Below are 25932 nucleotides of genomic sequence, written 5' to 3'. Positions count from 1 at the left end.
TTTCTTAATGAACAGGCTGGAGCGTGCGCGCATGCGTCAGGCCCAACCATGGGAGCCAACGAGAGCGAGAGAGGGGGGGTGGGGGAAGAAATCAAACTTCCGGTTAGTGTCATGGCCGCCGTGTCCTGGTGAATGTGGAACGGCTGAGGGGAGGGATAGCAGCGCAGTGACAGTGAGAGAGAGGGGGGGAGGGGGGTGTAAAACAAAACATAGAATTAGGGAGGGGATTTAGACAAGAAGAGCAACAATCAGTGGGCTCACCCTAAGGAGAGAGAGGGGAGGGGGAGGGGGAGGAGGAGTTGGTTGGGGGGGTGGGGGGGGGGGGGGAAAGCCGAGCATGGCGGCTCATAAGCCGGTGGAATGGGTTCAAGCCGTCATAACGCGTTTTGATGAGCAGGTAAGACTGATCTTTAAGCTGGAGGTGTGCTATTTGTTTGCATTGATTGCTTTTTTTTTTGTAAAGCCCAGGAGTGCTTGGAATGACTTGCATTCTTTATTTTGGTCCCCTCCTTCGCAATTGCGCGGTTTGAATGTTCTCTGAGGTGAATCGGTTGTCCGTTTGTTTCTGCTTTCTGGGGGGGTGGGTGGCTTTTTAGTAGAGCCAGGCCTGGCCCTCCTCCGTGCTCTCCAGGGGCTGGCTCTCAGGAATCCCGGCAGCAGGAGCAGGGTGATTTTCCAACCCGCACCCCACTCCCACTTCCATTTGATCATCATTAATCCCACTTGTTTCATAGAAAAATAAATTCCCACATGGAAGTGTGAATGCTCCCCTTCCAGCTCTCTGAACATCACGCAATCTTCCCACCACCTCTCCGTGTGTTTCTGAGCGACACTTCTGATGTTTGTATCAAATAGGGGCACCGTGCTCCCCCTCTGGATTTAAACTTGTGTTTTGCTTCATCTTAATTGTTGTACTTTTCCATCCCGGTCAATACAGTTACTATTGCAACGTTATTTTTTTTCCTCCAGAGATGATGTGAAGCTTTTGTTGTAGTTCCCGTTAGACTTAACTACGAGATTTAAACATTATTACACTCATTTTTGTTGAATCCGGACCTCAGCTTTCCAACCCGTCCCCTGCCTCAGTAGTCGGCTTTTTCACACAGCTGAAGGTTGTGAGAGATTCTGCATTGAATTTGATCAAATGGCTTATGCATTTCTATATTGAATACTTATTACCCTGTCGTATCGAAATGCATAGACTTTTCACTGTGGGTTATGTTGTTAATCTGTCTGCAAAGTGTAACTAAAATGGATCTTGTGTATCCTTGAGTTTCGACTCAGATTCATTTGCCCATTGTAGATGCACACAGGAGCCAGTTTCATGGTCATATAAATAAATGATATCTGGTAGTTAATGCTAGCCTGGTATCTTTTTACAGCCTCCTCTGGCCTGCAAATGAATATTAGTAGTTGAAATTTGCAGTGGTGACTAATATAATTTGGGGCCTAGGCCAGTTTTAGCTGGATGAGGCAGCTAGTGCATCTTTTAAAGCTGGGGGAGCAGATTCCAGAAATTTGAGTTGGGATGAGTGAAATATGTACATAAAATGTAATCAACTTTGTGGTTGTTTTGCCAGCTTTGAGCAAATTGGATCAACAAAGTCATTACAATTTAGTGGAATCTAGACTGGGTCTTTGTCTTTATGACAGATTGTTGGATTGTTATGATAGATTATTGGAGACAATGAAACAGAACAATTTTCAGTAATTGTGTATTGAGCTGACTGAAGTATTTTTTCAATGTTTAGATATTTTGTATGTTGACTTATTCAATTTAATATGTGATAACATGTTTGATCAGATTAAAAGTTATAAGCAAGATAATAGCTGGTTAATAGTCCTTTAAAACTGTAGCAATGGCAGCCCATTCTGTTGTGACTTTCACTGCAATCCATTTAGCTTAATTTATCGAAAAGTTCAGCATAAAATTGTGGTTATTTCAGTGAGGAAATGTAATTTTTCTCTCTTGCAAATATTTTGCCAAAGGGTATTGTCAAGTTCGGTACAAATTCCATAAGCATCTGGTGCCTTGAACAGCTATTAATTAATGGGTGAAGTTTCACTGTGATTATAGTCAGGTTTTTGAACCTGTGTGGATTTATAATTTGAGGAAGGTGTATTGTTTTTTTACACCATTTCCACAGCCCATCTAGCTAATCAGGTTGGAGAGCTCAGTGTGTGTAGCTTTGTAGCTGAGATGACCTGTGTTTTGTTAGTGTTAGTGTTCAGGATCAGGTTTATTGTGTGTGTATCATGTGTACGTACAGTTCTGTGCAAAGTCTTAGGTACCTGTATTCAGTTAGGGTGCCTAAGACTTGCACAGTATGTTTTGCACTGTACTTCTGCACAAAAAAAACAACAAATTTCATGACATGTGAGTATTGAATAACCTGATTTTGAAATGGGTTTCTGTTGTTGTCTAAGAGTGGGAAGGGGGCAGTGAGAGGGAAGTCATGGGGGAAAAGGAGGGGGGAGCGGGAAGCACCAGAGAGTCATTCTGTAATGATCAATAAACCAATTGTTTGGAATCAAATGACCTTGCCTGGTGTCTCACCTGCACCCCCCCCCCCCCACCCCTGGCACTCCTCCTTTGCCACACACACACACTTATAAATATATATATTTATATAATCTGTCCCAAATAAAATATTTATTTATATTTTATTTGGGACAGCTCTTAAAGAACAAAATGTAATTGAGAAATAGCCAGGATTTCCTTTGTTTATTTGGGACACTATGCTGCTTAACTAGACACTACATTGTGCGTAGAGAGAATAGTTTTTAAATAGTGTCAGTTACATGTGTTTGTATTCAAAAGCAAATGATTTTTGTTACCGATAGTTGATGAGAAATAAGCAGTAAGACAATTTGGAACAGTTTTGCTCACTGCGGTTTCAAGCATGAATGCCTGAAGGTGCTGGAAAGGGTTGGGAGTTAAAATGAAACAATTTAATTACTTCAAGTTAGAAACTACAAAGAATTCGAAGGTATCAACAATCATCTTGAATGTTACAATGAAAGTGAAGAATTGGAGGATGTAATCATGGAAAGTACTGTATAAAGGCAGTCTATCATCTGCACTAGGTGTGTGCACGGATTTTACATCAAATTTCAATCAAAAGAACACAGCAGTGTACAATGGATAAATTCCTCCATCAATAACTATTGGGAACTAATATATAGTACAGTAGTAGTATTGGTTGTGTTCTAATTTGTTCTGCATTTTTTGTACCTTTTTTAAACTATTTCCATAAAACTACGGCTAACTGGGGCAGCCATTTAATTGGGCCAAAATGTACTGGTTCTGATGTCTCCCAATTAACTGGAATGCATTGCATGTACAAATAAATTAAATAAGTAGTGCAAACAGAGAGCAAGAACAGTGCGGTCGAGATCATTGCCACTCAGAAGTGCTAAACTGTTGAGTGTGTTCTTGTATTCTTCAACATTTCTTTAATAGACCACACTGGCATATTTCCTTTCAAACAACGTTCATCAACTAATAGATGTGCACAATTTGAATTTTTTTGTTTTCTTTGAATTGATATTTCAAAATATTTTGAAATACCTCGAATGTGAAAAAAATTTTACATTATAAAATTCCATATTTACAATAACTCTTCCCATTAAGAATTTTAATCTTCAGTTACATTAATTGATGAAAGTGGCTCTGTAATTACAAAATAAAATTCTGGCTTAATTGTAATTTTAAACAGCAGTTACCATTGTAGTAAAGTGTACATTTAATAAATTCAACTATTGTAAAGTTAGAGATTGTTTGTTGTCAACACATGGAGCAGAGGATTTGTTCCAGGTATCTCCTGCATTATGATAGGTAATTCTTGGATGGTTTATGGTTGTGCATGAGTTGTCACACTTACTATGTCAAATAATTGACTATTGCAGAGCTACTTGGAATACTTTTGAGTGTTTTAGATTATTGATTATTTTATAGCCTAGTGATGTTGACTTTTTATCAAGCTAGATGTAAGAATCAGCTCCTCTTATTTTCATTTAATCTTTCCTGTTAATACTGTGATTGGATAGCTATCGAAAACTACTTATAACAATTAATTGAAGTTTTGTTTCACAATGAAATGCAACATGACTTGGCATCATTTACAGTTCCATGGATTTTCTTGGAGTTGCATTTGCTGATGTGCTGGCTTCATTGGAAGTTTTGCAAAAAAAAATCATGAGTTTAATCACTAATGAGAAATTCTGCAGATTCTGGAAATCCAACCAACCAACCAATACACACAGTGCTGGAGGAACTCAGCAGGCATGACAGCATCTTTGGAAAAGAGTAAACAGTCGATGTTTCGAGCTGAGACCCTTCTTCAGGGCTGGAGAAAAAAAGATGAAAAGTCAGAGTAAGAAGTTGGGGGAGGGGTGGAAGAAATACAAGGTTGTAGATGAAACCAGGAGAGTGGGAGGGGTAAAATAAAGAGCTGGGAAGTCGATTAGTGAAAGAGATAAAGGGCTGGAGAAGGGGAATCTGATAGGAGTGGACAGAGGGCCAAGGAAGAAAGGGAAGGGGGAGGGGAACCGATGGGGAGGTAAAAGGAATGGGGAATGGTGAAGGAGATTGGGGGGAGGGGCAATTACCACAAATTTGAGAAATCAGTATTCATGCCATCAGGTTGTAGTCTACCCAGATGGAATATAAGGTGTTGCTCCTCCAACCTGAGTGTGGCCTCATTGAGGCAGTAGAGGGGGCATAGACTGAGATGTCGGAATGGGAAGTAGAATTAAAATGGGTGGCCACTGGGAGATCCTGCTTTTTCTGGCTTTTTCCATTAGGTGCTTGGCGAAGCAATCTTTCAATCTACATCTGATCTCACCAATATACAGGTCACATCAAGAGCATTGGATACAGTAGATGACCAACAGACTCACGAATGAAGTGTCACCTCACCTGGAAGGACTGTTTGGGGCCCTTGTTGGTAGGGAGGGGGGAGGTGTAGAGACTTGCAAGGATAAGTGCCAGGAGAAAGATTTGTGGGGACGGATGAATGGACAAGGGAATCGTGGAAAGAGAAAGTTAGAGGGGGGAGGGAAAGGTGTACATGGTGGTGGGATCCCGTTGGAGATAGCAGAAGTCACGGAGAATTATGCATTGGATGTGTAGGCTGATGGGGTGGTAGCTGAAGACAAGAGGAACCCTGTCCCTGGTGGGGTGGCCGGAGGATGGAGTGAAGGCAGACATACGCAAAATGGAGGAGATGTGGGTGAGGGCAGCGTTGATGGTGGTGGAAGGGAAGCCCCCTTTTATTGAAGAAGGAGGACATTGCCTTCGTTCTGGAATGAAAAGCCTCATCCTGAAAGCAGATGAGGCAGAGACAGAGGAATTGAGAAAAAGGAATGGCATTTTTACAGGTAACAGGGTGGGAAGAGGTATAGTCCAGGTAGTTGTGAGAATGTGGGTTTATAAAAGATATCAGTAGATAAGCTGTCTCCAGAGACAGAGAGGATGAGCTTTGAGGACTTCTTGATGGGGGATGGACATTCGTAGTGAAAATCAGATGATTTTGGGATCAGGAATCGTGAAATAATTGAAAAGATTAAGAGAACGTGAAGTGTTACAGATGTAGGTAGGAAAGGACTGAACCAAGGGGGATAAAATGGAGTTGAGGTATGCAGATATAAGTTTGGTTGGGCAGGAGCAAGCAGAAACAATGGGTCTACCTGGACAGGTAGGTTTGTGTATCTTGGGTAGGGGGTAGGAGCTTATTACAGGAGGTGCAGAATGAGAGAACTGAGGTTGATGGTGGTGGATGGGAGACACTCAGAGTTAATAAGGTCAGTGATGGTTTAAGAGTTTGTCATTTTACAAACATGTATATCTGAATTTGCTAATTTCAAATGGTTGAATGATACTGTACACAGCAGTCCTCATCAAGGGGTCAGCAGTAGAAAGGATGAGCAGCTTCAAGTTCCTGGGTGTCAACATCTCTGAAGATCTATCCTGGGACTAACATATTGATACAATTATGAAGGTGGCAGTCTAGCAGATGTACTTCATTGGAAGATTGAGGAGATTGGCATGTCACCAAAGGCTCTACAAGTATCTACAGTTGTCCCCTGGAGAGCATTCTGACTGGTTGCATCCCCATTTGGTGTGGAGCAAAATTGGACTCCAATGCACTGGATTGGAAAAGCTGCAGGGGGTTGTAAACCCAGCCATGGACACTAGCCTTTCCATCATTGAGGACATCTTCAAAAGGCAATGCCTCAAGAAGGAGGCACCCTTCATGAAGGACACTTACCATCTAGGACACGCGCTCAACTTTTTAGCAGCTGCTTCTTTCCTTCCACCTTCAGATTTCTGAACAGTCCATGAATTCATGAACGCTACCTCACTATCTTGCTCTCTTTTTGCCCTATTTATTTATGTAATGTTTAAGTATTGCACTGTACTGCTGCCACAAAATAACATATTTCATGGTGTCAATAATAATATACATTCTGATAATAAAGATTCCTTGATTTATTGCTATTTGATAAATGGTTGTATAGTTTTAAGACTGTAATGCCTCTGAGCTGAACAGTACCATTGGTTTTGGCTGCAAAAGGAATGGCCATTTGGTTAATATATTGGAAACAGCTGGGTCCATTGGACCAGCGTCAAAGCAAAGAAATAATTTTTGTCTAATGTTCAAAACAAGTTTGAAAATAAAAACTTGGAGATAATGTTTGTGAACTGTTTTGCAAAGGAGAAAAATAATTTTACAGTGTGTAAACATGAATTCTGGTTTTGCAATGTGGACATTGCTGGCAATACATCTCATTGCTTTAGAAAGGTCGGTGATGCGCCACCTTGAATGCCTGTGCCCTTGTGAGAGTGCCGCACTTTCTCTAACTGGCAGCATTATATTCGCACACAAAATGCTGGCAGCATCTTTGGAGGGGAATAAACAGTTGATGTTTTGAGCTGAAACCCTTCATCAAAACTGGAAAGGATGGTGCAAGAGCCAGAGAAAGAAGGTTGGGGGGAGGAGTAGAAGTTGGCAGGAGATGGGGGACACTAGGTTGGGGGGAGTGGTGATTGATAGGTGGAAGAGGTAAAGGGTTGAAAAAGAAAGAATCTGATGGAGCACAGTTGACTTAGGAGAAAGGGGAGGATGTACACAACCAGAGGCAGGTGATTGGCAGGACATGAGGCTGGATGAGGAGAAGGAGTGAGAGAGACACCAGTATGAGGGAAATCATTAAAGGAAGACGTGGGTCAGCAGAAGGTTGCAGGTAGAATATTTTCTAGTCAAGTGAAATTAAGTTATTTATGAAGTTAGATTTCAGAATCAGGAGGTAAGCAACTTTATCTGAGACAATTATATGATTGTATTATAATGAAGCACATTAACCCTGTCATTTTTTCAGAACTGCAGTTTGTGCTTTTTCTTACCCATCAAATATCTCCACTTGGAAGGAAAACTGGGGCACAGCTGAAGATGATAGAGTTCAGGATAGATGTTGCTTCTCAGCAGTGGCCTGGAATGTCTATATTTCACTAAGAGTTTGAAAAGATCTGGTATGTCAACAAAAACACTCAAAAGCTTCTATGGATGTACCGTGGAGAGTGTCTGACAGGCTGCATCACTGTCTGGTAGAGGAGGTGGGGGAGGGGTGTGCTACTGCACAGGACCGAAAGAAGTTCTTAAATTTAGTTGGCTCCATCATGGGTACTAGCCTACAGAAGTACCCAGGACATCTTCAAGGAGCGGTGTCTCATAAAGGCAGTGTCCATTATTAAGGACCCCCAGCACCCAGGGCATGCCCTTTTCTCACTGTTACCATCAGGTAGGAGGTACAGAAGCCTGAAGGCGCACACTCAGTGATTCAGGAACAGCTTCTTCCCCTCTGCCATCCGATTCTTAAATGGACATTGAATCTTTAGACACTACCTCACTTTTAAAATATATATTATTTCTGTTTTTGCTTGATTTTTAATCTATTCAATATGCATATACTGTAATTGATTTACTTATTTATTTTTCTTCTATATTATGTATTGCATTGAACTGCTGCTGCTAAGTTCGCAAATTTCACGACACAAATGGGGGCGCAGTTGAAGATGATAGGGTTCAGGAGAGATGTACAGAATAATAAGCCCGATTCTGATTCTAGCCTCCTACAACCATGGATTATCTGTTTAATGCCAAAAACCATAGATGCTGGAAATTACAGACAATGCTGAAAAAGAGGCTGTACTTGATCTGGTATTGGAAAATGAACCTGGTCAGGTGTCAGATCTCTCAGTGGGAGAGCATTTTGGAGAGAGTAATCACAATTCTATCTCCTTTACCATAACATTGGAGAGGGATAGGAACAGACAAGTTAAGAAAGCATTTACTTGGAGTAAGGGGAAGTATGAGGCTATCAGGCAGGAACTTGAGAGCATAAATTGGGAACAGATATTCTCAAGGAAACGTGCGGAAGAAATGTGGCAAATTTTCAGGGGATATTTGCATGAGCTTCTGCATAAGTACGTTCCAGTGAGACAGGGAAAGGATGGTAGGGTACAGCAATAGTGGTGTACAAAAGCTGTTGTAAATCTAGTCAAGAAGAAAAGAAAAGCTTACGAAAGGTTCAGAAAAACTAGGTAATGATAGAGTTCTAGAAAATTATAAGGCTAGCAGGAAGGAGCTTAAGAATGAAATTAGGAGAGCCAGAAGGGGCCATGAGAAGGTCTTGGCGGACAGGATTAAGGAAAACCCCAAGGCATTCTACAAGTATGGGAAAAGCAAGAGGATAGGCCCTGAGAGAATAGGATCAATCAAGTGTGATAGTGGAAAAGTGTGTATGGAACTAGAGGAGATAGCAGGGGTACTTAAAGAATACTTTGCTTCAATATTCAGTACAGAAAAGGATCTTGACGATTGTAGGGATGACTTACAGTGGGCTGAAAAGCTTGAGCATGTAGTTATTAAGAAAGAGGATGTTCTGGAGCCTTTAGAAAGCATCAAGTAGGATAAGTCACCGGGACCAGAGGAGATGTACCCCAGGTTACTGAGGGAGGAGAGTGCTGAGCCTCTGGCGATCTTTGCATCATCAATGGGTCAGGAGTTTCTGGAGGATTGGAGGGTTGCAAGTGTTGTTCCCTTATTCAAGAAAGGGAGTAGAGATAGCCCAAGGAATTACAGACCAGTGAGTCTTAATTCAGTGGTTGGTAAGTTGATGGAGAAGATCCTGAGAGGCAGGATTTATGAACATTTGGAGAGGCATAATATGATTAGGAATAGTCAGTATGGCTTTGTCAAAGGCAGGTCGTGCCTTACGAGCCTGATTGAATTTTTTTCAGGATGTGAATAAACACATTGATGGAGGTAGAGCAGTAGATGTAGTAGATTTCAGCAAGGCATTTGATAAGGTATCTGCCACTTCTCAGCCCAGTTTCGCATCCTATCAATGTTCTGCTGTAACCTCTGACAACCCTCCACACTATCCACAACACCTTCCACAAATTTGTGTCATCAGCAAATTTACTAACTCATCCCTCTACTTCCTCATCCAGGTCATTTATAAAATCATGAAGAGTAGGGATCCCAGAACAGATCCCTGAGGCACACCACTGGTCACCAACCTCCATGCAGAATATGACCCGTCTACAACCACTCTTTGCCTTCTGTGGGCAGGCCATTTCTAGAACCACAAAGCAATGTCCCCTTGTATCCCATGCCTTCTTGCTTTCTCAAGATAGGATGCGAAACTGGGCTGAGAAGTGGCAGATGGAGTTCAACCCAGATAAGTGTGAGGTGGTTCATTTTGGTAGGTTAAATATGATGGCAGAATATAGTATCAATGATAAGATTCTTGGTAGTGTGGAGGATCAGAGGAATCTTGGGGTCCGAGTCCATAGGACACTAAGAGCTGCTATGCAGGTTGACTTTGTGGTTAAGAAGGCATATGGTGTATTGGCCTTCATCAATTGTGGGATTGAGTTTAGGAGCCGAGAGGTAATGTTGCAACTATGTAGGACCTTGGTCAGACCCCACTTGGATTACTGTGCTCGGTTCTGGTCGCCTCACTGCAGGAAGGATGTGGAAGCCATAGAAAGAGTGCAGAGGAGATTTACAAGGATGTTGCCTGGTTTGGGGATCATGCCTTATGAGAATAGGTTGAGTGAACTCAACCTTTTCTCCTTGGAGCGACGGAGGATAAGAGATGACCTGATAGAGGTGTATAAGATGATGAGAGGCATTGATTGTGTGGATAGTGACAGGCTTTTTTCCAGGGTTGAAATGGCTAGAACAAGAGGGCACAGTTTTAAGGTGCTTGGAAGTAGGTACAGAAGAGATGTCAGGGGTAAGTTTTTTACGCAGAGAGTGGTGAGTGCATGGAATAGGCTGCCAGTGACGGTGGCGGAGGTGGATATGATAGGGTCATTTAAGAGACTCCTGGATAGGTACATGGAGCTTAGAAAAGCAGAGGGCTATGTATAACCCTAGGTAATTTCTAAGGTAAGAACATGTTCGGCACAGCTTTGTGGGCTGAAGGGTCTGTATTGTGCTGTAGGTTTTCTATATGCCAAGACTCCAGCAGGTCAGGCAGCATCTGTGAAACGAAATGGTTACTATTTCAGGAATGGGGCCCTGTACTTTTTGACGTCTGACCTAAGTTTTTCCAGCATTTTCTTATTAATTAAGGGAATGTTTCCCTATTAGTAGATATTGATTTTATTTTTCCTATGGGTCTTTGACCATCACTAGGTTAAATGATACTGTGGAGTGTAAGGGTGTCACTCTAACATCATCTCCAGATCTTATATATCTGGATTAACTGAATGGGCCTGGTAAAACCCAGACTCTATATTGCTGAGCCGCTTATTAGTAAAATGCAACTTGATTGTGTAGCTGACAATAGCTTGTATCGCATTGATGATAGAGAGTAGAGTGTTCTGTAGTTAGCCAGGTTAAATTAATCTTTTAGTGAATGGAACATACCTGAGCAATTGGGTAGTATTCTACAGGAGCAGCTTGGCTGAAGGTGCATCTGGTTTTCAAATCCAGGTTTTTTTGACAGTTTCTTCATCTTGCCTGAGTAAATTGGATGAAGACTGGTTTCTGTGCTGATGGGGATCTCAGAAATAGGGCCCTATGGATTAATTGCTTAATGCCAAAAAACTGCAGGTGCTGGAGATACATAACAGCTAAAACTGCTGGAATAATTTCAGCAGGTCAGGCAGCGTCTGTGGAAAGAGAAATGGTTATTGTTTCCGGAATGGGACCCTTTACTCTCTGATGCCTGACCTGGATTATTCATTTGGCATTTCTCCCTTAACGTGGCTATGGAAGTCTTTTCTCTTAGCACTCAATAGCTGATCTTTGGTTTTGTTAGGACACTGATGTTGTTTAATTGCCCACTACTGTTCCCAATCAGATACTGCAGGACTTGCAAAGCTTTTTGCCCTGATCCATTGGATGCGGCTTTTCCCAATTGACTAGTTCAAATGAGTTATTAGTTAATGAAATATTATGGGATTGTCCATCTGTAATGTTTCTGGTAATATGTTGCTGGTCTTTTACTTTCCAAACATGTCTGTTGGTTCACTGTACAGTTTGGTGAGCCAAGTGGCTGGTTTGTTTTGGTTCATTTGAGGTGCAGTGGAAGGATGAAATATTTGGACCTTTGTACTTCTGATCAAATTAAATTGTGTTAAGTTTTGGGCAGGACAAAGATGAGATAGAAGTGTTGACGTTCCCGAACGTATCTAATTGTGAATGGACAAGTAAACAATATTGCTGTCGTGGCAAAGGCAAAGTCCCACAGGTTAATGCTAATCTGATCTAGACCATGTGAGGGTAGGATCTCCTTTAACTGCTCTCTTATACTGAGAGCAGCCACTTGAGTATGGTTTTGGACTGCAGTAGTTATCCATTAAAAAAACCTGTTGATCAGGGGTTCCCAGCACTTTTTTATGCCCTGGTCCCCTACCGTTATCTGAGGGGACCGTGGACCCCAGGTTGGGAATCTCTACTGTATGTTGTCAGAATGCTGGAGGAATAAACAGGATTTGAGCTGGTTCCCTTCAACAGTCCTGACTGACCTGCTGAGCCCTGCAGCATTTTGTGTGTATTCCTCCGAATTTCCAGCATCCTCAGGTTAGGAAGTCTCCATTTAGAGAGGAATAGAGTTGGTCTTTCAGATTAATGATTTTTTTTTAGTCAGGAGCATCAGAATTAGAATGGGGTTTAATATCACTGACTGGCAGATGTCGTGAGATTTGTTTTGCAGCAGTACATTGCAATACGTAAAACTATAAACTGAAGTACATTAAGAAATGTGTATATAAAAATTATTTTGTGCAAAAAGAGCAAAAAAAGAATAAGATGGTGTACATGGGTTTATTGTCCATTCAGAACTCTGTGTTGGAGGGGACGAAGCTGTTCCTAAAACATTGAGTGTGTGTCTTCAGGCTACTTTACCACCTCCTTCCTTCAAATGCAGCAAACTAGATGTCTTTTGTGGATTCTTTTGGAAAGCTCATAAGTAGAGTGCACAAAATAAATGAATTTAGCCATAAAATGTAAAGCGATAGGTTTTTATTTTGACTCTGTAAGCAGTATGATATCACTTTTCACATCCAGTTGGCTAATCCACCAGGTAAACCCAAATCCCATAAAAGCAAGCTATTAAAGCACATTGTTTCCAAAATGATTAAGATGTGACAAGAGTATCATTTTTAATCACTATTAGAATTATTGCATAATTTACTTTTGACCCCCCAGTTACTTTCAAGGTGGTTCGAGGAGAACTCTTTCTTCCCAGTTGCATTATTACTGCAGCTGGTAGAATAAATGTTGTCTTCAGAAGTTGCTTCAAGGTGCAATAGTTCACAGCAAATAATTTCTTGACTCATGAATATGGTCTTAACGGTAATCATTTTTTTCCCTCTGGGTTCTATGTGTCAAGAAAGATTTTATTGTAGTTTGTGGCTTTAGTTGTCTCCCTATCCCCTGCCAAGTGTGAAAATTCCAATTTACACTGTAAGTCCAGAGGCTGAAGATGGCCTGTTCTGAGGTTGGAGCAGGCTTGTTCTACTGCTGTTATTTTTGTTGCCCTTGCTTCATTGTTGTTGCTTGTGTTGGTCTGCTGAAAGTGGTGGCATGCTATGTTGGCACTGGAATGTGTGGTGGCACCTGTGTACCGCCCCCAGCGCATCCTTAGGTTGGACCAGTTGTTAAAGCAAGCGACACATTTCAGTGTATGTTTTGATGTAAATAAGATCAATAAATGAACTTGAATCAGACAGTAAACATGAGGAATTCTGCTGATGAAATTCGAGCAACACACACAAAATGCTGGTGGAACGCAGCAGGCCAGGCAGCAAGTACAGTCGACGTTTCAGGCCGAGACCCTTCGTCAGGACTAATTGAAAGAAAAGATAGTAAGAGATTTGAAAGTGGGAGGGGGAAATCCAAAATGATAGGAGAAGGCAGGAGAGGGAGGGATGAAGCTGAGAGCTGGAAAGTTGATTGGCAAAAGGGACACAGGGCTGGAGAAGGGAGAGGATCATGGGATGGGAGGCCTAAGGAGAAAGAAAGGGGGAGGGGAGCACCAGAGGGAGATGGAGAACAGGCAAGGAGTGATTGTGAGAGGGACAGAGAGAGAAGAAAAAAGTGTGGGGGGGGGGTGAATAATAAATAAGGGATGGGGTAAGAAGGGGAGGAGGGGCATTAACAGAAGTTAGAGAAATCAGTGTTCATGCCATCAGGTTGGAGGCTACCCAGACGGAATATAAGGTGTTGTTCCTTTAACCTGAGTGTGGCTTCATCTTGACAGTAGAGGAGGCTATGGATAGACATATCAGAATGGGAATGGGACATGGAATTAAAATGTGTGGCCACTGAGAGGTCCTGCTTTCTCTGGCAGACAGAGTGTAGTTGTTCAGCGAAACAGTCTCCCAGTATGCGTCGGGTCTCACCATATATAGAAGGCCGCACCGGGAGCACCGGACGCAGTATATCACACCAGCCGACTCACAGGTGAAGTGTCGCCTCACCTGGAAGGACTGTCTGGGGCCCTGAATGGTGGTGAGGGAGCAAGTGTAAGGGCAGGTGTAGCACTTGTTCCATTTACAAGGATAAGTGCCAGGAAGGAGATCGGTGGGAAGGGATTGGGGGGGACGAATGGACAAGGGAGTCGCTTATGGAGCGATCCCTGCAGAAACCAGAAGGGGGAGGGAGGGAAAGATGTGCTTGGTGGTGGGATCCCGTTGGAGGTGGCGGAAGTTACGGAGAATTATATGTTGGACCTGGAGGCTGGTAGGGTGGTAGGTGAATCAGACAGGATTGTTTCCTTTGGGACTGACATTTTTGTTAGGTCAAATGGCCTCCTCCTATGTTTTTACATGCGATAAATAAATGATCTGAATCGGCAGCTGATTGAAATTTTAACCGGGTATAAGTTAGACTAGCTTGCTCAATTTTAGAATAGCATGATGCAAAGGTAAGATAATTTAGGAGAAACTCTACAAATTTGGAATATTTTCAATAATACAACGGCAAGTTACTCTCCTTTGCAATAAGAGAGGTAAAAGTTGTTGATGGGATTAGACTTTCACCTGAATCATGGTTTCTTTAAACTGGTGGCCAGAATGAATAGAATTTGGTTTTTCTTATCTTGTATTTGCAATCTACTGATTAGATACTGAATGTGCAAACTATATTTCATGGGTTATGGTCTGTCACAGGTTCTGGCTGACCTAAGATGTGGAATCTAGGGCAAAAAAACAGTTGGAGCAACTCAATCAGTTGAGCAGCATCAGGACCCACAAGTTCTTCCATTTTATTAGTGATTGTCTTTCCTGGTGGTTGAACAGCTTCATCTTGGTAGTTTAGTAAATTTATTTTTCATGCTGTAGGCACATGGGTGGATAATTCCTAAGATGCTTTACTTTCTTTAAGGTTGGCTGAGTTGGGGGAGGTAGTGGGGATAATCTCCCACTACGTATTAAATGCTCCCGATGGTGTATGTATCAAATAGACTGTATTAGGTCCAGCTCCTGGCCTTCACATGTGGCTTAGCTACTAAGCCCAGTGGAGCATTTTCTACTGACAGGAGAAGGGATAAAGGCAGGCTACTGGCATCTTAAAACCAGTCACTTTGGGCAGATGGAGCTTGTCAGACGTGGTTGCCAGCTCATCTAGGTGAAGGAAAACTCTGATCTCAAAACTCCGCTGCCTTGTGGCCATACCCATTCATGGGGAAGGCTTTGGGAGTAAACCCTGAGGAAAAATCCAAAGCTGGAGTCCCTAAGGCAGTCCTACATTGAGTTGAACGCTGACTGGCAACTCCTGCGACGTCACTGGTGTCAAACTCTTATCGGTCTCTGCTGTTCCTTTGTTTTCATCGACTGTGTGGAGAGGGGGAGCCCGCTCCACGGGCAACAGCTTGCTCTCCATATCGTACTGCCCTGGCTTACGTGTCACATAGACAGCTATAATGCAATATCCATTGTCGACCCCGACCAACGAAGGGCCTAGTAGTGTTTACGGCTAAAAATTTATATAGTGAGTAGGAACATCCTTTTTTTTAATATTGTGACCAGCTAGCAATAAAATCTACACTACTTGTGGATTTTATTTTTCTGGGAAAAGAATATTTTTTCCTTCCACTCCTCATGAATACAATCTTACCTAGATTTCAAGTTGAGCTTCAAAAAAATTGTAACCAGTTTATAGATGAGGCAGACAAAATTGCAGTATACTATTGATTTTTCTTTATTAATAGTGGTAAATAGCCAAAGTTAAGTAGACATTTTGTTTCTGCAAAGTGAGTAACATCTTAAAGTACATAAATATTTATTATACTCTACACTTGCCAATAATGGTGTGTCCTGTTGAGAATCAGCTGCTTTCCTTTCTTGGCCATTGTTCAATCCTCATTGCTAAGTGATGGCTCGTGAATTCCTCCTGGATTAAATAGCACCTATATACTCAGTGGTGGTGTAGTGGCATCCTACTGGACTTCAAGGAGAGTGGTCCCGGGTTCGAATCTGGCCGTTTCCTTGCATGCTTTCCATCCGTGCTGGGTTGAGCATCAAGTTAGCAACTCAGCCTCATAAACAACAGACAAATGCTAAAGGAATGGCAAGGTTGCCGCCTGATGTGCCAAAAGATGCGGAGAAGAACGACAATATACTCGGGTATATTGGTAACACCAGGAATTCTGTGATTTTTGAGCCTTGGGTTATAACATAGATCAGTGTTAGAATGCTGCATGTGGTAGGTGCAGCCATTTCTCTGAAATGTGGCTTTGTCAGTACACTGCACTGGAGTCTAATGCCTCAGCTTTATGTTGTTGGTCAGACCTGACCAATGGTGATTCCCAGGTAATTGAGGAAAAAACCATCTAGTTTGGGCTGCTGCTTATTCTTGCTTATCCCTATCAAAGTATTAAGAATTGAGTTAAGGTAAAATTGTGAACTTGTCTTTATGCTTGTACCCTTTAAAATAGGTGTTGCTTATGACTGGAGTCCAGAATTTAGAGATACAGCGCGGCAACAGATCCTTTCAGCCCAATGAGCTCGATCTGCCCAATTACACCCATGTAACCAATTAACTTACGAACCTGATTAAGGGTTTCGGCCTGAGACGTCGACTGTTTACTCTTTTCCATAGATGGCCTGCTGAGTTCCTCCAGCATTTTGTGTGTGTGTTGCTTTGGATTTCCAGCATCTGCAGATTTTCTCTTGTTTTTGTTTCAATCTACTAACCGGGATGTCTTTGGACTATGGGAGGAAACCAGAGCACCTGGAGGAAATTCATCTGGTCACAGGGAAAATGTACAAAGTGGGAATTGAACCCGGGTCACTGGTGCTGTAATAGTGCTATGCTATCATGCCATCCCCATTATTTCAGTATGATATGGCTGTTGGTTTGCCTTATAGGGACAAATTGTGAGTTTAGACTAATGGTTATTCTTAAGACTTATCTGAACTGTAACTTGTTGGCATGTGTTTATCAGCGAATAGGAACTAGTGGATTTTCCTCATTATTAGGGGGAGACATGGTAGTGTAGCAGTTGGCATAACATTATTATGCAGGCAAACTGGGTTCCATTTCGCCACTCTCTGTAATGAGTTTGTATGCTCTCCCTATGACCGCATGGCTTTTTCCTCAGGGTGCTCCACTTTCCTCTCACCTTCCAAAGACATATGATTGCATGGATGAGATTGGGCCGCATAGGCTTATTGGGCCAGAAGGGCCTGTTACCATGTTATATCTTCTTCTTAAGCCCATTACCCCTGCTTGGGCATGGGCTGCTGACAGCAGCTCACCAGAGTCTTCTGTCCCGGGCCAGTCTATCAAGCTGTCCCCAGGTGTAGCCCATCTTCAAATATCCTTCCTCTCCCAGGGATGAGGTCTTTGGAGCTTCTGTACCTCTGGGTTTTTACGGGATGGGGTTGCTAGCCCCATGCCCAAACCTCCGTTCACAGCCAAGCCTGGGACCATCCATGGCGGAGTTGTGCTGTAGCTCGAAATAAAATAAAGCCTTTTTTTCCTGCTGAAGTACATGTAACATAACTTGCTGTTTGGTTGGAGGGGGTGTTGATTTAATGTCAAATATTTATCTTTCAACCAATAGATGAAGAGATTATCTGGTGATTTGTGTGAGCTATCAAGATCAGGTTTAATATCATTGGCATTTGTTGTGAAATTTGTTAACTTTGCAGCAGCAGTACAATACAATATATGATAAATATAGAAAAAAACTGAATTACAGTAAGTATATGTATATTAAATAGTTAAATTAAGGTAAGTAGAGCAAAAACTGAAATGTTTAAAAAAAGTAGTGTGGTAGTGTTCATGAGCTCAATGTCCATTTAGAAATCTGATGACAGGGGAAGAAACTATTCCTGAATTGCTGAGTGTGTGCCTTCAGGCTTCTGTATCTCCTTTCCAACAGTAACGATGAGAAGATGCCATGTCCTTGATGATAGAATCCACCTTTCTGAGGCACTGCTCCTTGAAGATGTCTTGGATACCATTGAAGCTCGTGCCCGTGGTGGATCTGACTAATTTTATAACTCTACAGCTTACTATGATCCTGTGCAGTAGCCCCCGCCCCCAATACCAAATTGGCTACTATGTTTCCTACACTATGACAAGGACTAAACAGCTTAGATTGAAGTCGGGTTGCATCACAGGGACATAACTTCATATAAGCAGATTCACAATAAAAACATAAACAAAACACTTCAGAAAACAAACACAGTTAGAAACGATGAGCTCCTGAAGAACTTCAATGAGTGTAGAGGGCTTTCTGGTATCCTGAGGTCGCGTGTGTGCTTGTCTTTCCTGAACATCCTGCTTTGGAACAACACTCTCAAATCACCTTTCACCTGGAGGAATGGAAACCATTGAATTTCAAGCATTTCTGTATTGTCTCCTTTACAAGGGTAGCACCCTAAAGTGCTACCCTTGGATACCATTTCCCCTCTCTCATCCCCTCCCTCTCATCTCTAAACACCCCCACCCCCCATGATCCATGTATTTTGATCGTGTTACATTTCATTAATTGTCCAATATACCATCTCTATTATTTACTCTTGCATTCTCACTAACAATCTCCCCTCGCCTGTCTGGGTGTGGGTGGGTGGGGCAGTGGGAAAGGGGCTTGTTTTGGTGTTGTTTTGTTGCTTAGAGGAACAGTTCTTTCCTGACAACCATCAGGCTCCTGAACGGCGTAGATAACAACTCACCTCAACTCTGAAATGATTCCACAGCCCCCAGACTCAATTTCAAGCACTCTACAACTTAAGTTCTTGGCATTATTTATTTACTTATGTTTCTATTATTTTGCCAAATTTGCCTTTTGTACATTGGTTGTTAGTTAATCTTTGTTTATGCATAGGTTTTTCATAAATTCTATTGTATTTATTTTCTCCTTAAATGCCTGCAAGAAAATGAATCTCAAGGTAGCATATAGTCTTACAATCTTATGTGGTAACATGTATTACTTCAGTAACAAATTTTACTTTGACTTTGATATAATTAAAAATATCTTTACATCCCTCAATAAAATGGAAAGTTTGAGCTCCTGGATTCAGTAAGAATAAATATCTAAGTATCAAACCTAACTCCTTGTCTCTCACCCTTTGCGTCTTCTGATCCTACGACACTCAGGGTAGTGTATGGTAGTGTATACGTACTTTGATTGGTTTGTGTTGTTCTGCTGAATAATGTGAACATGTTGTGTTGGTGCTAGAATGTATGGTGACACTTGCGAGCTGACCCCAGCACACCCTTGGACTGTGTTGGTTGTCTATCACAAACAACACATTTTACTCTGTTTTGACATAGATGCATGCGATAACTGAATCTGAATGTGTCATCCACATCCAGGAGGGCTAATTGATCAATCTCGTTCTGTGGTTTGCGCAAGGAAACCCAGCTGGTCACGGTCAACTTGTAACACCCAAGATCATGTCTTGAGCCGGCAGGCAACTCTGCCAACTGCTATGTCACTGCGCTGACCATAAGTATCTGCAATCTTGAATCATTTTATTTGCCATCTGCCTATGACTTTGAATGTTTGATCACTCTGTGATTCCAGGTTCATCAGAGCCAACTTCGATAGAATCATAAATGTAGAAAGAATTGTGGCCATTCAAATCAAGACAAGAGATGCCTAGCCAAATCCTACCTTACTGCTCCAACAGTACAGGCCCTTCGGCCCACGATGTTGTGCTCATCTTTTAACGTACTCTAGGATTAATCTAACCCCTTCCCTTCCCCATAGCCTCCTCTGTTTATTTTCCAACTGTGTGCCCTTCTGGTTACCACAGCTCAAACGCATATTCTATTTTTTTCAGACGTTATGAGGAATAAACTTCTGAAATATTTCCAGAAAGGACCTCTGTACTTCAGAATTTGTCAAAACCGATTTTAATTAAACTATTTTAATTATTGCTCTTCTATCCTTTCTACTACACCCTGACTCCTTCCTATCCTGTAACTCTTTTGTTTGGGAATGAGACTGATTAGAAAGTAATGCATTTAGCTGAAAAGAGTGTACATTTGAATTTTGCTCAAAAGTAATCAGTGCTAACTTGGTGTAAGCTTTTTAATTTTACTTACCATATGATTTAGAGTTGTCTGCAAGGACTTTTATGTGTGTGCTACAAAAGTTACAGAAGTTACATTCAATACGATCACCATTTGCACAGAATAGAACTTTAGCGTTTTCAGAGCAAAAGATATCTAATGGCAGTTCCATTAGATATCCTATGTGGTAGGTTCCAAAATTCAGCTTTATTTTGGGTATTCCATGGTTCTGAGTACTATTCATGCCATTTCTAAACACTTAAACCTCAACCTGAATAGTTACGGACACTTATAAGTGTTTTCAGCTGATTACACAAATGATTTATTCTTTTGACCCTTGCTGGACATTTAACTCCATTGCTGCCTGTGTTAGTGAAAATCATATTGGGTTCATATCATATCCCACCCTTTTGCTGTCTTGTTATTTATTTCACTTCTCTTTGATCTTGGGTCAATAATCATGTCAAGCCCAAGAGGATAATTGACAGGGCTTCCCCACCCCCCCCACCCCCCACTACCACCCAATCCTCTTGTGAAGAAACATTTAACCATTGCTCTGTATCAGGGACAGAGCATTGGCAGAGGATTGCAGAGATGGAATGGAGTGCCTTGACGTAGCACATAATGGAATGATTTTTCACTAATCAGTAGCCATCTCTGAGATTTAGGTCCATGACAAAGAAATGTTACTTGTAAGTGAACTTGCAGAGTCCCATGCACATTTAATTTTTGGTCAGAAAGGTCACTGTTGAAACAGCTTTGGCAAGTAACATTATATTGTCAGACCATAAGACAGGAGCAGAATTAGGCCATTCAGTCCATTGAGTCCACGCCGCCATTTCATCATGGCTGATCCTGGATCCTATTCAACCCCATACACCTGCCCTCTTACCATATCCCTTGATTCCCTGACCAACTAGGAATCAATCAACTTCTGCTTTCAATATACTCATGGACTTGGCCTCCACTACAGCCTGTAGCAGATTCACTACTCTGCCTGAAAGAATTTCTCCTTACCTCTGTTTTGAAAGGTCGCCCCTCAATTTTGAGGCTGTGCCATCTAGTTCTAGAAACACCCTTCATAGGAAACATCTTCTCCACATCCACCCTATCTAGTCCTTTCATCATTCGGTTGGTTTCAAAGAGATCTCCGTGCATCCTTCTAAGTTCCAGTGAGTACAGGCCCAAAGCTGATAAACGCTCCTCATATGTTAACCCCTTCATTCCTGGAATCATCCTTGTGAACCTCCTCCAGATTCTCTAAGTGACAACATATCCTTTCTGAGAAATGGGGCCCAAAACTGTTGACAATATTCCAAGTGTGGTTTGACTAATGTCTTATAAAGGCTCAGCATTATCTCCTTGCTTTTATATTCTATTCCCCTTGAAATAAATGCCAACATTGCATTTGCCTTCTTCACCACAGACTCGACCAGTGAATTAACCTTCTGGGAGTCTTGTACGAGGACTCCTAAGTCCCTTTGCACTTTCTGATGTTTTAATTTGTTACAGTCACGGTGTGTTAATAGTGGAGAGATTGATTGTTAGGGGAGTAGGAAGACTGTCTGGGTTTCTTGGGTCTTCCAGTTTCATCCAAATAATTAAGACTATAAGATACAGGGCCAGTGTTATGCCATTCAACCCATCAGGTCTGCTCTGCGGTTCAATTGTGGCTGATTTATTGTCCCTCTCAACCTGATTCGCCTGCCTTCGGAAGGTATTTCACCACACTCCTGACATGCCTGGTAGTTCGATTTTAAGTTAGTAATTTTGATAAGTTATAACTGTAAGTAGTTGTGAGGGGGCTTTAATGAGCTAATATTTTCTGACTACACAAATAAAAAAAAAACAACGAACTGGAAAACCCATTACTAATCCTCATGATGAAACCTTTGGGCTTAAATTGCCACACATTGATGGCTATAGGAATAGGTACACCTGTAGATTGCTGGCAAGCAGTTTATGTACAGGTCATACTTTCCAATACACCATCGTCAGGAGCAGGATTCTTTATTTTGCCATCCTGGGCTAATCAAGCCAGCTACTGTAGCCTCTCTGCTCCCTTGGGTCTCTGATGTGAACTCAATCTGTATGGCTGCGGTTCATGAGTTAATTGAGTCACACAGCGCAGAAATGGGACCTTCAGATCACCATGTTTGCTGGCTATCAAACATCTATAAATAAGAATCTCATCTTTCAATACTTGCCTTTGGCTGAGTATACCGTGGTGTTTCCAGTGCTCATCTAAGCACTTAAATATTGTGAAAATACTTGCCTCTTCCATCCCCCGGGTCAGATTTCTAAATTTGCCATTTTTGCTGATTTTTGCAAACTGAGCCACTGGAGAACTGAATTCTCACTTGTGTTTGGATTCCTTCAGATGCAAAAAGTAATACTGAAATTAGAAATTAAATCCATATTTGTGAGAGGGTACTCAAATTATGTGGATGATATCACTTAGAATCAAACTTGACTTAACTCTGGCAGATTACTGATTACCAAACCGTCATATCAAGTAGGATATATCCCAATAATCAAAACTGTTGTAATCAATGCTGAACTCTTTGGATATACAAGGTCAAAAATTACTGCCAGTAGTGTTTTTTTTTGTTTAAAGCAAGCTCATTTTGATTAGAGGACATTATCCTTGTAAGAATCTGTTAGGTATGGCTTGTGTAAAAGGATGAAAATTCGGTGAGGATTTTACTAGTGATAGTTTTAATGGGAAATAATATGATGTTTTGATTAGTCAGGACATCAGAGGTTACAGGGAGAAGGCAGCAGAGTGGGGTTGAGAAGAAAATGTGCCAGGGACCCCTACCATTAACTAAGGGGTCTGTGGACCCCAGGTTGGGAAACCCTGGTCTACAGGTTGAATAGTCTAATTTTGCTCCTGTGTCTAATGGTCTTAGGGGAAACGCAGATAATTCAGAATCAGGTTTAAAATCACTGGCATATGTCGTGTAGTATGTTGTTTTGTGGCAGCAGTGTGTTCCAATACATAAAAAAACAAATTGCCTTACGAAATATTGTAATATTGGAAAAAATAAATTAAGTAGTGCAAAAAGAGAGCATAAAGTAAAGAAAAAAGTGAGGTAGTGTACATGGGTTCATTGTCCATTCAGAAATCTGATGGTGGAGGGGAAGAAGGTGTCCCTAATATGTGTGCATCTTCAGACTCCTATGCCAGCTCCTTGGTGCTAGCAATGAGAAGAGAACATGTCTGGAGTAATGGTGGTCCTTAATGTCACATGCTACCTTTTTGAGATGATTGGTGGTAGAGTTAGTAGTGAGATTGGCCATGGTTATGAATTCTTGCCACAGTTGAGAAATAATGCTTATGTGCGCTGTAGCAATTTTTAAAAAGGTAGTAAATGTAACTTGTTTATGTTTCTCCTTTGGCAATTAAATCTGAGGGAAATTTCAGAAGCATTATTTAAAAGAGAAGCTTAAAAAAAAATTAATGACAATTTGTCAACATTTTCAGACCACAATCGAGAAACAAAGATTTGCTGATCAGATGAGCTGAGCGGAAATCTGCAGTATAATTATAAATAGAAAAGAATGATTCAAGACTGTAATCCAACCTCCGGGTTTGGATGACGTCCTCTGAACCTTGAGCCCTTTTTCTTAAACTATCCATTTGCTCTATTTAAAAAAAAAACATTTTCTGATGTGAAGAATGGTGGAAATGTTTCAGTTGATGTTCATTCGACTGTATAATTGCACTTGATGCTTTTTTATTTGGATTTTCGAGCTGCTTTGGCTCAACTTAGGACCAGGAATTTGGAAAGAACAGCTGCAATTATATATGCGGGTTTGTTTGAGGCAACGCTTGAAACGTCGTCAGTGAATTTTGGGCTACACGGCAAAATGCTCCTGGAAAAAAATAAATATTCTGAATGCACTTCTTCAGAAAGTATGGTGCTGAATGAAATGCAGAAGTCCTTTGCTGTGGATAAATATAACGACGCATTTGAGCCTAAGTAATTCCAAGCATGTTTCAATAAGTACAGGGATACCCACAACTAGCTGCAGGGCAGGGCCAGGGCACTTCAGGTCATGATCAATGTTGAATGCAGATGAGCAGTGCGCAGTACCACAGAGAATCAAATATAGCGTTAGGATGTATTGCTAGATTAGAACAATGTTAATACTACTTAAGTTGTGTGAGAACCTGCCTAATTTGTCTAGTTTGATGCACTGGAGAATGAACAAGTGTATATATATTTTTGCAATAAACCCTATTCTTTGTGTGATTAGAAGATGCTGAAGTAACAGAGTGTTCTGCTGGAAAACTTGTCAGACGTTTAGACATTTATGGGATTATATTGTGTATGTGGATAGGTTATTTAAAGTAGATTGCAATTATGACTGGACTGCAAAGAGTGAGAGACAAGGAGTTGGGTTTGATACATAGATGTTTATTCTTACTAAATCCATGGGCTCTGAAACTTCCAAAAGAGAAGTAGAAGTTTTATTGAGGAAGAAGAATATTTAATTATAAAGTCAAAAGTAATATTTATTATCGAAGTATGTATATGCTACCTTGAGATTCATTTTCTTGCAGCCATTTATTCAGAAATTAAAGAAATACATAGATGTTCAAAAATTCTATTGTATTAAAAACAGCCAATGTGTAAAAGATAAATTGTGCAAATAAAAAAAATAGGTTGTGACTTGTAGAGTCATTGAAAGTGTGTCTAAATACTTATTGAGATACAGCATGGAGTAGGCCCTTCTGGTCCTTCGAGGTATTCTGCTCAGCAATCCCCGATTTAATCCTAGCCTATCACAGGACAATTTACAATGACCAATTAACCTACCAACCGGTAAGTCTTTGGACTGTGGGAGGAAACTGGAGCACCCAGGTCATGGGGAGAACATACAGACTCCTTACAGGCAGTGGTGGGAATTAAACCCGGGTTGTGCTAACCACTATGCTGCTGAGCCACCCATTGGTTATGGAATCAGTTCAGGGTGGTGGTGAATGACATTAACCACACTGGTTCAGGATGCAAGAAGGTGCAGTTAGTGTTCATCGTGCTCAAATCTTCAACTATTGTGGTTGAAGGGAACCAATGGTACTTTGGTGAAATTGCTTAAGGTAGTTATTTCCCATCTTGGAAGAATTCGGAACAAGGGGCCTTGATCACAAACTTTTGGATGGCTGCTAAGAGGGACTAGTTGGGTCATCATGTTTCTTCCACTGTTGAAATTTCATTGACTCCTATTGGATGAATTAGGCAAATTAAACTAAATTGATAATAATCCTGGTAGAGATGGTGTAATGGTGAAAGGCTGATTCTAAAATAAACTTGATAAATTGAAATTTGCAAAATAAAAAAAATGTTTGCATAGTGGTACAACAGTCACTTTTGTTGCCAGTGCCCAGCCCCAGTAATGTGGTTTTGTTCTTGATCTCTGATGCTATCTGTACTGAGTTTGCATGTTGTCCTTTTCACTGCATGTGTTTCTCATGGCTGCTTAAGATATTTTCCCCCACTTTCTAAAGACTTAATGGCTTAATTGCCTACAGTAAATTGCCTCTATGGTTGGTGAGTCAGAAGAATTGGGAGTTGATGTTAAATATATCAAAAGGTTACAGGGAAGAAGGCAATGAACTGGAACTCCGAGTTCCAGTTGAATGCTGCGAGTTGGCATTGACTTGATGGGGTGAATGGCATGGATGCCATATCAATAAGTACACAGAATAGGAGGTAGTGTGTATGTCGTCCATTCTCTGGCAGAAGTGTGTTGGAAAACATTTCAATGTCTGCATTGGTACTTCTTAGGTGATGGATTTATATTGCAGTTGTACAGATTTTAAAGATTCAAGACTAATAGTTAATACTTTTGATGTTTTGAAGAGGGAAGT

At 41.3% G+C, this 25932-nt stretch overlaps 1 protein-coding gene across 6 annotated transcripts in view; it reads left to right on the top strand.

The window, feature by feature from the left end:
- The first annotated feature begins 325 nt into the window (after positions 1 to 325).
- The window catches only part of LOC140731641 (neurofibromin), a 359419-nt gene continuing 333812 nt past the window's right edge, over positions 326 to 25932 (top strand). For all 6 annotated transcript variants that reach the window (XM_073053261.1, XM_073053258.1, XM_073053260.1 and 3 more), the window contains exon 1: positions 326 to 397. In XM_073053261.1, the coding sequence (XP_072909362.1) occupies positions 338 to 397 (60 nt within the window). In that variant the 5' untranslated portion in view covers positions 326 to 337. The remainder of the gene's footprint in view (positions 398 to 25932) is intronic.

This window comes from Hemitrygon akajei, chromosome 8 (assembly GCF_048418815.1).
Source record: "Hemitrygon akajei chromosome 8, sHemAka1.3, whole genome shotgun sequence".
Classification (NCBI taxonomy): Eukaryota; Metazoa; Chordata; class Chondrichthyes; order Myliobatiformes; family Dasyatidae; genus Hemitrygon; species Hemitrygon akajei.
Note: the sequence above shows the minus strand (reverse complement) of the source record. Positions and strands in the feature narration are given on the sequence as shown.